The following is a 14956-nucleotide window of genomic DNA, read 5'->3' as shown; positions in this document are numbered from 1 at the left end:
TCTTTCAAGCCTACATAAAAATGTACAGTATGTAGACCTTACAGAGGAGGGCATTGTACAAAACACCACAGCAGAGCCATTCAGGCTGCAGGATAAACATCCTCCTGGACATTTCCATAGACTTCTATCAACAGTAAAAGAATAACACATCTGAAGACTTCACACATTCACCCCGGTATCTGAAAACATGACGGGAAAACAGCAGACTCTTTATACCTCATTTCATAATACACACATTATTTGAGGCTTGGAGTACGCCCAGGCAGAAACGAGCGTAGGCTGAGGCAGTGAATTAGAGGCCTGTGGACTCGGAGGCAACATGTGACCGCTTCACTGTATTGTAGGGCCAACTGAAGAGATCTACGCACCCGTTCAGGCATTTAAGCATTTCAGATCAAGACTCTAAAACCAGGGAGGATATAGCGGCACTATGCTACAAATCTCCTTACTTGACATTAAGGCTTAACTTCTGTGAGAAAAAAATGTTGTTTCCATTAGCGGTTTGACATGCAGGCCTGTAAGGTCAGATATGACCAACGGTCTTAAGCAGAATAAAAATCAGAAAGCAGCAAAGTGCTCGGGTAAATCCTCTATCCTGTTAGCGCTTTATCAAGGAGTCCCGAGTGGCGCAGCGGTCTAAGGTACTGCCTCTCAGTGCTAAAGGAGTCAATGCAGACCCTGTTTTGATTCCAGGCTGTATCACAACCGTTCCGCGATTAGGAGTCCCATAGGGCGGCACACAATTGGCCCAGCGTCGTCCGGGTTTGGCCGTCATTGTAAAATAAGAATTTGTTCTTAACCGACTTGCCGAGTTATATATATATTATTTTTTATAAAAGAGTCAGAATCATGCATGGCTTTCAGGTAGGACTAGAGCGCTTACATTTTGCCATGAGAGCTTCAAACTAATCAAATGGTACTTAGCCTAGCCTTTATGCAGTGGCATAAAATACTAAATTAAGTAAAAATACTTAAGTAGTATCTGTACTGTACATAATTGACAACTTTTGGATTACTACATTCCTAAAGAAAATAAATCTACTTTTTACATTTTCCCAAACACCCAAAAGTACTCGTTACATTTTGAATGCTTAGCAGGACATGAAAATTGTCCAATTCACAGAATTAAAAGAGAACATCCCGGGTCATCCATACCGAGTGATCTGGCAGACTCACTAAACACAAATGAGTCTGAGTGTTGGAGTGTGCCCTCGACTATCCGTAAATGTAAAATATACAAATACATTTTTTTTTAAGACTATTTTGTCGTTTGGATTGTCAAATAGAAGTCATTTTAAATTATTTATACTTTTACTTTTGATACTGAAGTATATTTTTGCAATTACATTTACTTTTGATACTTAAGTATATTTAAAAGCAAGTAGTATTTTACTGGGTGACTTTCACTTGAGTCAGTTTCAAATAACACATCTTCACTTTACTCAAGTATGACAATTGGGTACTTTTTCCACCACTGCAGTATGGCGCTTTTAGAAGGGGGCAGTCAGGTTCCTTGGCCCCCAAAGTCGATACTTTCAACGCGGTTGATCCCTTACGGAATAAAAAAATAAAAGTGGGTCTTTAGTGAAATCCTTAAAAGCCTGTGGGGAAAAAAACAAGAAGTTTATAGAAAGGGTAGTAATGGGGCATCATGGGAAAAGGTAGAGTGCTACTGTACCACCGCCACACTACAGTACAGCTGTCATCTATCCACCAGCCCCTGTGCCAGACAAGACAGCCAAAAGCTCGACTGGAAAACACAAATCCTGACGTTGGAAAATGTTTTTCCATTATGTAATCTTAACTAATTCGCAGAGATTGACATTTCAGACACGACGAGGGCTGAAAAGAACAGCAAAGTTATGACAGCAACTTGGGATGTCAACTCCAAGTCATAATCCAAGGGCTACGGTCGTTTTCTCTCTATCCATAAGCCTGGAAGACACCTTGTGGGAGTAGCAAAAAGTGGTTCAACTACCAAAAAAAAGCAGAAGTGAGAGAGAGAGCAGAAGTGCTGAGCTCACTTTGGTGAGGCTGTAGTCTCTCTGCTGCCAGCCCGAAAATAAGTGTTTAAGGGTGGGCGGCTGGGCTTACAGTGTCTTCACAAAGTACTCACACCCCTAGACTTTTTCCACATTTTGTTATGTTAGAGTACGCATTTAAAATGGCTTACATTCAGATGTTGCGTCACTGGCCTAGACAAAGTAGCAAAATGTCAAAAGTGGAATTAAGTTCTTTGAAATGTTTACAAATGAATACAAAATCAAATCGCTGAAAAGGTGTTGAGTCAATAAGTATTCAAACCCTTTCGTTATGGCAAGCCAAAGTAAGTTCAGGAGTAAAAATGAGCTTAACAAATCACATAATAAATTCAATGGACTCACTCTGTGCGCAATAAAAATGAATTTTGAATGACTACCTCATCTCTGAGCACCACACATGCAATTATCTGTAAGGTCCCTCAGTCGAGCAGTGGATTTCTGACACAGATTCAACCACAAAGACCAGGGAGGTTTTCCAATGCTTTGCAATGAAGGGCACTTATTGGGATGGTTAAAAAAAATAAAAAAAGAGATATTGAATATCTCTTTGAATATGGTGATGTTATTAATTACACTTTGGATGGTCTATCAATACACCCAGTCACTACAAAGATAGAGGCGTCCTTCCCGGAGAGGATTTCACCACTCAGGGATTTCACCTCGAGGCCAATGGTGTAATGTAAAACAGTTACAGAGTATAATGGCAGTGATAGGAGGAAAAATGAGAACGGGTCAACAACATTGTAGTTACTCCACAATACTAACCTAAATGACAGAGTGAAAAGGAGGTGGCCTGTACAGAATACAAATCTTTTTTTAAATACATCCTGTTCGCAACAAGACACTAAAGTAAAACGGCAAAAAAATGTGGCAAATAAATGTACTGAATATAAAGTGTTATGTTTGGGGCAAATCCAACACATCACTGAGTACCACTGACATTTTCAAGAATGGTGGTGGCTGCATCGTGTTATGGATATGCTTGATATCGGCAAGGACTAGGGAGTTTTTTAGGATAAAAAGAAGAAGAATAGAGCTAAGCACAAGCAAAAATCATACAGGAAAACCTGGTTGAGCAGGACAATAACCTAAAACACAAGGACAAATATACACTGGAGTAGCTTCCCAAGACAACATACAACATTCAAATGTTCCTGCGCGGCCTAGTTAAAGTTTTGACTTTAAAAATATATATATATATATTTTTTTTAAATCGGCTTGAAAATCTATGCCAAGAAAATGGCTGTCGAGCAATGATCAACAACCAACTTGACAGAGCTTGAATAATATGGTAAAGAATAATGTGCAAATACTGTAGTCCAGGTATGTATGGTCTTAGAGAAGTACGCAGGAAGACTCACTCATAGCTGTAATCACTGGCAGAGGTCATTCTAACATGTATTGAATCAGGGGGTGTGAATACTCACATAAATTCGATATGTCTGGGGTATTGTGATTATATACCCCCCGTCATTATGTGTAGATTGGTGAGAGAGAAAAAAAAATAATAATTAAAAAAAGGTTCAAATTCAGGCTGTAACACAACAAAATGTGGAATATGTCAAGGGGTATGAACACTTTCTGAAGGCATACAATACTGTAGCTAGCTACATAGATCGGGCGGAGGAAAACTGCAGGTTCTGTGAGGCTGTGGCCTACATGCTTTCACTTGTTTGAGACCACAGGCTGCCTGCAAGGCCTAGCTAGGTGTTTCACTTGAAGACGAATCCGCATCTGTTAAGACATTTAGTCAATAAGTCAAGTACAATAACATTTATCCAGACAACTGTGTGGCTGGTGGATATTAAATACACAGAAAAGGACACTTTTTAAACAGGGAACGGGAGATACCTAGTCAATTGCACAACTGAATAAATTCAACTGGTATGAGTCTTCCACATTTAACCCAACCCCTCTGAATCAGAGAGGTGCGGGGGACTGCCTTAAAAAAAAAAAAAAAAAACGACGTCATCGGCATCCGGGGAGGAGGTGGTTAAACTGCCTTGCCGGCTCGGGAATACAAACCAGCTTCAGCTTCAGTTACTGGCCCAACACTCTTAACGGCTAGGCTACCTGCCGCCCTAATAAACTCCAGTGATATTATAAAAAGGGACGTCACAATAGGGATTAGCCCAAATTTAAAGAAGAGCTCTCAACCACACCCCCCCCCCCGGTTTGAATACATTTGCATGGGAAATAAGATGGTATGTTGACTGAACATGGCTCCCGTGATGGTGACAACAGTGTCACTTATCGCCTTGGCAGCACAAACAAGTCGGTAGCCCTGGGGGAATGGCATCTTATCAGGGGGACATAACAGCATTTGGTGTACTGGGAAGGAAGACACAGAACAACATGTTGTACTTCCAGTGCCTCGATCGCTTGCTGTTTACTCGTTTGATGAAAGTCACAAGCAATACATTCTCTGTGCAGAAGTTCAAGCGCTGATAATTCCGGAATTGTGATCTTGACACATTGTTACTACTAACATGATAATTGGCCTAGGGTGACGGTTAGAACACAAGGCCCCTTGAAGTCGGAATTGTTCATATTTCTTAACTAAACAAGGGCAAACAAACTATACTGAGCAAAAACAAACACAACCATTTCAAAGATTTCACAGTTCATAAAAGGAAATCAGTCAATTGAAATAAATTAATTAGGCCCTAATCTATGGATTTCACATGACTGGACAAGTGAGGCGAGACTGAGCTTTGGCTTCTTCATGTCCAACATGCAGGATGCAGTACAGGAGGGAGATGTTGAGGTTATACATTGTAGCTCGGTTGTTCTACAATGCCAATGGTCATAGCCAATATCCCCGCTAGCTGGCTACTAGACAAACAATATAACAGTTGGCCCGAAAGATTTTTGTAGAGAGCCAAGAAAAGCAATTACTGCATGTAGTGATGGACACGGGCTAGAATGTGGACCAATACTTTTACAGCAATACAGCTCGCTACAAATACAATAGCCCAACTTCTTGCACAACACATAAGGTTGTCACTTGGTCAAATTATAAATAATACTATATACACCAAATAAATAAGCACGCAACCCTGCGGGGCCACCATGTTGAGGATCAGCGTGGCAGGTGCATGTTGCCAACCCTTACCACATGGAGGCGGCCCGTCAGGAAGTCCAGGATCCAGTTGCAGAGGGAGGTGTTTAGTCCCAGGGTCCTTAGCTTAGTGAGGGCACTATGGTGTTGAAAGCTGAGCTGTAGTCAACTAACAGCATTCTCACGTGTTCCTTTGTCCAGGTGGGAAAAGGCACTGTGGAGTGCAATGGAGATTGTGTCCTCTATGGATCTCTTGGGGCGGTATGTAAATTGTACTATGTCTAGGGTTTCTTGGATGATGGTGTTGATGTGAGCCATGACCAGCCTTTCAAAGGACTTCATGGCTACAGACGTGAGTGCTACAAGCAGTAGTCATTTAGGCAGGTTTACTTGGGCATAGGGACTATGGTGGTCTGCTTGAAACGTAGGTATTACACAATGGGTAAGGGAGAGTTTGAAAATGTCAGTGAAGACACTTGCCAGTTGGTCAGCACATGCTCAGAGTATGCGTCCTGGTAATCCGTCTGGCCATGCGGTCTTGTGAATGTTGACCTGTTTAAAGGTCTTATGCACATTGTCCACGGAGAGCACAATCACGGTCATCCAGTACAGCTGGTGCTCTCATGCATGGTTCAGTGTTGCTTGCCTCGAAGCGAGCATATAAGGCATTTAGCTTGTCTGGTAGGCTAGCATCACTGGGCACTTACTGCTTGAGTTATTGCTTGTAAGCAGGAATCAGGAGGAGAGAATTATGTTCAGATTATCCAAATGAAGGGTGAGGGAGAGCTTTGTACGCATCTCTATGAACACATGATATGCTGATAGGAATTAGGTAAAACAGATTTCAGTTTTTCTGCATTCAAGTCCCCAGCTACTTGGAGCGCTGCTTCTGGGTGAGCATTCTCATTTGCTTATGGCCTTATATAGCTTGTTGAATGCAGTCTAAGAGCCTGATTCGGTTTGTGGTGGTAAATAGACAGCTACGAAAAATATAGATTAAAACTACCTCAGGTGAGCAAAATCTCGAGACTTGCTTAACCTCTTGCTCCTACCTGGCACGCAGGCGTCCCATCTAGAGCTCTGGAAATGCAAATGCGCTACGCTAAATGCTAATAGTATTAGTTAAAACTCAAACGTTCATTAAAATACACATGCAGGGTATTGAATTAAAGCTACACTCGTTGTGATCCAGGCAACAAGTCAGATTTTTAAATGCTTTTCGGCGAAAGCATGAGAAGCTATTATCTGATAGCATGTAACACCCCAAAAGACACGCAGGGGATGTAAACAAAATAATTAGCATAGTCGGCGCTACACAAACCGCACAAATAAAATAAAATAAAATTCATTACCATTGACCATCTTCTTTGTTGGCACTCCTAGATGTCCCATAATCATTATTGGGTCTTTTTTTCGATTAAATCGGTCCATATATAGCCTAGATATCGATCTATGAAGACTGTGTGATAAACGAAAAAAAATAGCGTTTCATAACGTAACGTCATTTTTTTTAATTCAAAAAGTCAACGATAAACTTTCACAAAACACTTCGAAATACTTTTGTAATGCAACCTTAGGTATTAGTAAACGTTAATAAGCGATCAAATTAATCACGAGACGAAGTGTTTTCTATAGGGGTCCGTCTTGAAATACTGTCCGTGTATTTCTCAACCAAAATATCCGGTCGGAGACCTGAAGAAAAAGCCTGTCTCTTGTCCGTTTGACCAAGAAACAAAGAATTGGCAAATGACAAGACTGTTGACATCGTGTGGAAGCTGTAGGTACTGCAACCTCAGCCCTATTTAATGTATTTCGCCCATTACAATGGGTTGAAGTGGCGGATGGATATATTTTTCCACTTTCAGTGATCAGATTTTCCTGCACTTTTCAATGAAACGCACATTCTGTTAAAGTCACAGCCGTGATTTAACCAGTTTTATAAACGTCTGAGTGTTTTCTATCCACACATACTAATCATATGCATATACTATATTCCTGGCATGAGTAGCAGGGCGCTGAAATGTTGCGCGATTTTTAACAGAATGTTCGAAAAAGTAGAGGGTCGACTGAAGAGGTTAAATATTACAGATCGTGGACTGCTGTTGTTGACAAATAGACAGACCACCACCCCTCATCTTACCAGAGGTTGCTGTTTTGTCTTGCCGATGCACGAGAAACCCAGCCAACTGTATATTATCCATGTCCTTGATCAGCCACCACTCGGTGAAAGATAAGATATTACAGTCATTAAATGTCCCGTTGGAAGGATAGTCTCGAACGGAGCTCATCCATTTTATTCTCCAGTGATTACCATGGGGCAGCAGGGTAGCCTAGTGGTTAGAGCGTTGGACTAGTAACCGGAAGGTTGCAAGTTCAAACCCCCGAGCTGACAGGGTACAAATCTGTTGCTCTGCCCCTGAACAAGGCAGTTCACCCACTGTTCCTAGGCCATCATTGAAAATAAGAATCTGTTCTTAACTGACTTGCCTAGTTAAATAAAGGTCAAATAAAAATAAATAATATAAATAAATAAATCTGTCCTACTGGTGAGCGTGCAAAGGTGGATTATCTACTCGCTGTTGAATTCTCACCAAGCACCTGAATCTGCACACCTGTATCGGTACCTCCCCTTCGTGCAAATGACAGGATTTGGGCCTCATCTGGGAGGAGCCGTACATTTTTTGCCCTCTGATTCGTTAAAGACAAAAAAAATCTTCATCCAGTCCGAGGTGAGTAATCGCTGTTCTGATATCCAGAAATTCTTTACAGTCATAAGAGACATATCAGAAACATTATGCACAACAACAACAAAAAAGTAAGGAACATGAAAACACACACAGAACAGCATGATTGGTTAGGAGCCCGTAAAACAGCAGCCATACCAACCGGTGCTATAATGTATCCTTATAACCTTTTCTGTGTGTGATTTTTTTTTAATGGTTCAAGGACATAGTGCATTCTTAAAGTACTCAGATCCCTTCACCAATCTATACACAATACCTCATTAGTGAAAACAATTTAGAAATGTTTGCTCTTTTATTAAAAAATAAAAAACCAATTTCATGGTATCTAATTGGTAGTAGTTACAGTCTTGTCTCATCGCTGCAACTCCCGTACGGACTCGGCAGAGGTGAAGGTTGAGAGCCATGCGTCCTCCGAAACACAACCCAAGCAAGCTGCACTGCTTCTTGACACAATGCCCATCCAACCCGGAAGCCAGAGGAAACACCGTACACCTGGCGACCGTTTCAGCGTGCACTGCACCCGGCCCGCCACAGGAGTCGCTAGTGTGCGATGAAATAAGGATATTCCAGCTGGCCAAACCCTCCCTACCGGGGACGACGCTAGGCCAATTGTGCACCGCCCCATGGGCCTCCCGGTGGCGGCCGGCTGCGACAGAGCCTGGGCTCGAACACAGAATCTCTAGTGGCACAGCTAGCACCGTGATGCAGTGCCTTAGACCCCTGTGCCACTCGGGAGGCCCAAAATACCGTATTTATAGAAGTATTCAAACCCTTTGCTATGAGACTCAAAATTGAGCTCAGGGCTATCCTGTGTTCATTGATGATCCTTGAGATGTTTCAACAACTTGATTGGAGTCTACCTGTGGTAAATTCAACTGATTGGACAGGATTTAGAAAGGCACACACCTGTCTATATAAAGGTCCCACAGTTGACAGCGCATGTCAAAGCAAAAACCAAGTCATGGAGGTCAAAGGAACTGTCCGTAGAGAATAGTGGAGCGAAGGTTCCCTTTCCAACAGGACAACGACCCCTAAACACACAGGCAAGCCAACACAGGAGTGGCTTCAGTAAAAGTCTCTAAATGTCCTTGATTGGCCCAGCCAGAGCCCGGACTTGAACCCATTCGAACATCTCTGGAGACCTGAAAAAAGCTGTGCAGAGAAGCTCCCCATCCAACCTGACAGAGCTTGAGAGGATCTGCAGAAAAGAATGGGAGAAACTCCCCAAATACAGGTGTGCCAAGCTTGTAGTGTCAAATTCAAGAAGACTCGGTGCTGTAGTCACTGCCAAAGGTGCTTCAACAAAGTACTGAGTAAAGGGTCTGAATACTTACGTAAATGTAATATTTCTGTTTTAGGCTATTGTGTGTAGATGGATGAGGTGAAAAAACAATTGAATCCATTTTAGAATAAGGCTGTAACGTAACAAAATGTGGAAAAAGTAAAGGGGTCTGAATACTTTCTGAATGTACTGTTCATCTGCTGTATTAGAAGCAATTATTGGTACCATGATTGTCTTCTAAACGTTTTTTTTTTTTACATGAAGAATCCCATTTTCCCATCAACTATAATGGGGGGATCCTATTTCCTGCAAACAATGCCAGAAGTACCGTGGTCGGCCTTGAACTTCTGTGGCTTCAAATGAGAGGGGGCAGTCGTTCTTCTTTGGGCCAACCCATAGACATGAAAACCAGTAGATAATGATAGCGCTGCCTTACTTAGTCACCAGCAGATCCAGGACTGATAACTTCCATCACAATGAGTGAACAGCCTGAGGGGTGGGCACTTCACGGAACCAGCTCATATTCCCGGCATGCAAGAGGTGTGCACGTTGCATTCTTGCCGCACGTGTCAGCTAAGTTAGGGCTTTAAAGAGTCAGTTCAAGTCCGGCTTCATTCTTTCATGTTAGTGCTCTGAGGTGGACTGCCAGTAGAGTCAATGTTCAGAATCGGCGCACATTCTGTGGACTTGTAAGGTATTTTAACAGAGTGTTTTAAAGCAATGCCACAAAAAATATTGTGTCTTGCCTATATTTATGTCCGAAAATGGGCTTCTAGTGATGACAAAATAATGTGTGAGAGGGGGCGGGTGCATAGCCTTGCAATTAAACCAAGAAACAGATGTTCCACTTCCAGAGCATTGTTTAGAGGACCAGACCGAGAGGAAATGTGGGACTCACTGCAATAAGGTATTGTGTTGTACTGAGTGACTCATCTTTTCCATAGTACCATTAAAGGGGGGGGTCTCAACATTGACAAAATGGTACTGCCTTAAGACCAATGACAGTACATAGAATTCAACCCTAAACAACAAGTTCACCTCAAATAAAAAGTGCCAATATATTAATTGAAGGGAAAATAAAGGCAGCATGGCTCATCAGCTCAGGAAACTGTGGTTGTTTAGACTTGCTGCATGAGCAGTGTTCTGCTCCAAATTGTCCAGATCTCAAACAAATATATATATATTTGAAATCTGGACAATTTGGAGTAGAACACTGCTATATATATATATATATATATATATATTCAGTTAAGAACAAATTCTTATTTACAATGGCAGCCTACCCTGGCCAAACCCTAACCCCGGATGAAGCTGGGCCAACTGTGCGCCGCCCTATGGGACTCCCAATAATGGCCAATTGTGATACAGCCTGGAATCGAACCAGGGTCTGTAGTGATGCCTCTTGCACCGAGATGCAGTGCCTCAGACTGCTGCGCCACTCGGGAGCCCTATCACCAGCTTTTTTATACAGCCAAACTTCTTAAAGGGGACACAATTCAAAAGAAAAAAAGAACGGACAAAGCCCAATGTAGACTTTTATGTCCAAAGATACTCAAACTTCACATTTTCCAGGTCCTTCTCTAGTGTACCTGTGCAAGGCTATTGAGTGGAATGTTATTGTGCTAAATTAAGTCTGAAAGGGCTGTACGCAGGATGTTTGTGACCTACATATTTGAGCTGCCTTGAAAGAATAGGAGAGGAGTCGGGCCTCGATCAGACCGACAGCGTCATTGCATAAATGCCGCGTACCAAACTCTGCAGTCAAACTTTTTTCATTACGTAATCCACAATTTTTACTGGATATGTTTGCAAAAGAAGTTCAGCATTCACCTTCTGCTTCCACTTCTGTCAAGTCTGCACATACAATTTGACGCATACGTTGGATATATCTAACCTACGCACCAAAAAGAACACAGAATGCACTGCAAGACAAACACAGCATTCCATTGGAAATCAGTGTACTTCTGGTGTACCAAAAACGCAATGCCGCTGTCGGTGGGATAGAGGTGTTACAAGGCCCACTTTCCTTTTCTATAAATCACAGAGAGGGGAGTCAAACTGACAGACAGGGATTCCTGCAAAGTAATAAATACACTTTAATAAGACTACCATGTCGAAAGTTTTAAAAGCAAGAGCTTGTAGTCTACTGCTCTGGTAGCCCGTATTGAGGGATAAGAACAATAAGAGACAAACATCAAAAAGAAAGTCTTTAAAAAAACTTTAATGCTGTGAAAATTGTTTGTAGACATGCTCTGCGTGTATACTGAACAAAAATATAGAACGCAACATTTAAAGTGTTGGTGCCATGTTTCATGGGCTGAAATAAAATACCACACAAAAAGCTTATTTCTCTCAAATATGCAGAACAAATGAGTTTACATCTCTGTTAGTGAGCATTTCTCCTTTGCCAAGATAATTAATCCACCAGACCGGTGTGGCATATCAAGAAGCTCATTAAACAGCATGATCATTCATTCCACCGGTGCACCTTGAGCTGAGGACAATAAAAGGCCAAATGTACAGTTGTGTCACACAACAATGCCACAATGTTTCATGTTTAGAAGGAGCGTGTAATTGGCTTGCTGACTGCAGGAATGTCCACCAGAGCGGTTGCCAGAGAATAAAATGTTAATTTCTCTACCATAAACCGGCTCAAACGTCATTTTAAATAATTTGGCAGTACGTCCAACCGGCCTCAACCACAGACCACGTGTAACCACGCCAGCCCAGGACCTCCGCATCCGGCTTATTCACCTGCGGGATCGTCCGAGACCAGCCACCCGGACAGCTGATGAAACTGAGGAGTATTTGTATCTGTAATAAAAGCCTTTTTGTTGGGAAAAACTCATTCTAATTGGCTGGAGCTGGCTCCCAGTGGGTGGGCCTGGCGCCCAAGTGTGTGGGCATATGTCCTCCCAGGCCCACTCATAGCTGCGCCCCTGCCCAGTGATGTGAAATCCATAGATTAAGGTCTAATTTATTTATTTTATATTGACTGATTTCCTATATGAACTGTAAACTCAGTGATGAAATTGTTGCATGTTTTGTTTATTGAAATTGTTGCGTTTACATTTTTGTTCAGAATAAAATAACAAAACCTTAAAGCGTCTACAATTTACTTTCAGGGTGTGTTGTTTTCAGGAATTCAACAGGAATTCCCATTGCTTCACCACAGTGAAACGTTGACCTTTGTGACTAATGTAGCCTGCCTACTTCAGAGTGGCCCTGCAGCGTCTGCTTTCACTATCAGTACTGGCTCCGAGGGAATATGCCTCTTCACGCCCTGAGTCCTGCATGGAATGCTGCTTTACATGCAGGCAGCCTTCACACAACTCAGTCATTACAGGCTGGAAATATGTGCTTGTCTTGTACCAATACAAATGTTAAAAATAAATTATATCCGCTTTCTGTTTTGTTTCCTTGACACAATTCTTCCGAGTAGCGCAGTACTGATATCGTAACAACCCTGCAGTAAATCATACAGTAGTGGGCACCTCTACTCGCACAGCCTCTTAGTGGATAGAGCAGGATGAGATTAACAGGAAACTCAGGACACGGACATCATTGTGCATCGCAAATGGCACCCTGTTCCCTAGCGCAATACTTTTGATCAGTAGTTTAGTATGTAATTTGTAGGGAAAAGGGCACCATTCTGGATGCAACCCATACCTGCAGCATAAAAGTCACTAATAAAGCCCTACATCTGAGAACAAGGCATGCAATGCCTATGTCTGCCTCCAAGATAAGCACCAAGACCACATTTTCATTCTTATCACTCACCTGATAAACTTACCTTCCTCAATAGCAATTTTACCCAAGCTGTCTGTTTATGTTTGAGGACCAGAACCTGTTGCGTAGAGTGTGTTGTCACTTTGTATTATGCACTCACCCTCTCTCAAAAAGGTGCAAAGAGGGCTTTCTGTTCATTGAGTGAAAAAAGCAGTGGATCAGTGAAAGAAATTGGCTTTTTAACTAGGTTGTAGGTAGGATTTAGCCAATTGTGCCTTGAAAAGTGCTTGCAATTCAAAATGTTCTGCAGCTTAACAGAGTAGGCTATTTGGGGAAATAGTCTGGCAATTCCACAGTAACAGAGTGATGCTGAGACTCAGATTTGTACACTTTAAAAAAGTATGTGAAACAAAAACCAAAGAGAGTTAAACAAACAGCACAAAAAGTCGTTCTGTTATAAAACTGCGCATCTGAAAATGTATTTCAAGTACATCTGTTTTAGTAACATTTTCACTCAGTTACTGTGGAATTGCCTTATGGCAAAAGCAATGCCAACTAAACTGGGCTGAGGTTTGGATTGTCAGGGAAGAGCCGTGACTAAAACTTAATTTAAGCTGAGGTTTAGATAAATAACTTCTGCATCTCTGTGGGATGACAGGGGAAGGAATGAATCATGGAATATGAAAGTATTCTAAAAGTAGAAGCAAAGAAGCACATTCAGAGGTCAGAGAACTTGGAAATAGTCAATCAAATGGGTAGATCATATAAAGGCTACTGTTGATAAAGAATCATTGTGTGTGTGTGGGGGGGGGGTACAGTTGTCTTTTAAAAACGTAATATCTTAATATCTTCAGATGATAGATCCCTTGTGATGGACAATCCCACAAAACTCTTACGAGTAATCAAACTGATAGCCAGAGAGAGATACTATTGAACATATGACCGGAGGCCCCCATAGTAGAATAGGACAACAATTGCATAATCGTTTAATCAACTTTTCAGAAAACTTAAAAGGGAAACCGTACTAAATGACATTCATGACGTCATCTAAATAACATTGACAACTCACTTTCCATTGCAGTAGTTAGCAAACTCGCTCTCAGTTTGGATAGCTAGCTAGAGTAACTTCAGTGTGTGTGTGTGTATATATATATATATATATATATATATATATATATATATATATCACACACACACACACACACCAAGGTGGTTCATTCTCACTTTCCTGGAAATAAAAACAACTGAGTGACTGGTTGGGTGAATGGATAAAACATTGCTCCTCGTCAACTAGTGCGTTAGAATGCTAGCTATCGAGATAATTATTCCAGCTAGCTAGCTAACTTTTTGACTTGAGAAATTCAAACTAAGAACACATAGCTAACGTTAGCTTGCGTACCTCTGTTGTCCTTTGTGATGGAGGTTTCTTTAAAGCTTGTTTGAAAGAAGTTTCCATCGATCCAGTCATTGTCATAACTTCACACCAGAAACAAATCCCCAAGAAATCAATGCAATGATCCCATCTCACTTTAGGCCGATGCCGCTATTCACCCATCCCGTTGCTATCCCGTTTCTTCGCCCGAACATGGAGGGAAAAGTCCTTGTTAAAATGAGAACAAAACTAACCTCAATAACGCAACTGGTTCACATCAAATTGACCGAAAGTACATAATACAAAATTGGATATGTGAAAATACTAGTGAAGAACGATATGCATATTTAGCGTCCAGTTAGAAAGTTGTCTCCCTCTGATCAATTCTTCATTTGGGAAGAATTGACTGCTGACACTACTATTCTGCTAGCAGCACTAACGGTGATGTCACTTTCCTATGGTAATGCACCTTCGAAATAAAAGCCCGCATTTCAAAACATTGCAAAGAGTATAACTCATTCAAAAGGTACTACATGTTAATCAATTTGTTTTGTGCTTACAATGAAATGCAAGAAGGAATTTATTTTGAAATGTGTTTTTAAACATTATTTTAAGACCACTGTTGACAAATACAATGTTCAGACTGGTATGTTGACAATATTGGGTTTATAGGGAAAAAACTACTATTTGTGCCAATATAAAAGTGGGGTTTAAGTACTCAGTAGG

General features: G+C 41.4%; 1 protein-coding gene across 6 annotated transcripts in view; it reads right to left on the bottom strand.

Moving 5' to 3' along the window:
- LOC123999125 (rap guanine nucleotide exchange factor 6-like) overlaps nt 1-14645 on the bottom strand; it is a 136432-nt gene extending 121787 nt beyond the window's left edge. For all 6 annotated transcript variants that reach the window (XM_046304557.1, XM_046304564.1, XM_046304560.1 and 3 more), the window contains exon 1: nt 14258-14645. In XM_046304557.1, coding sequence (XP_046160513.1) covers nt 14258-14332 — 75 coding nt within the window. In that variant the 5' untranslated portion in view covers nt 14333-14645. The remainder of the gene's footprint in view (nt 1-14257) is intronic.
- Between the last annotated feature and the right edge of the window lie 311 nt (nt 14646-14956).

Source organism: Oncorhynchus gorbuscha, linkage group LG16 (assembly GCF_021184085.1).
Source record: "Oncorhynchus gorbuscha isolate QuinsamMale2020 ecotype Even-year linkage group LG16, OgorEven_v1.0, whole genome shotgun sequence".
Classification (NCBI taxonomy): domain Eukaryota; kingdom Metazoa; phylum Chordata; class Actinopteri; order Salmoniformes; family Salmonidae; genus Oncorhynchus; species Oncorhynchus gorbuscha.
Note: the sequence above shows the minus strand (reverse complement) of the source record. Positions and strands in the feature narration are given on the sequence as shown.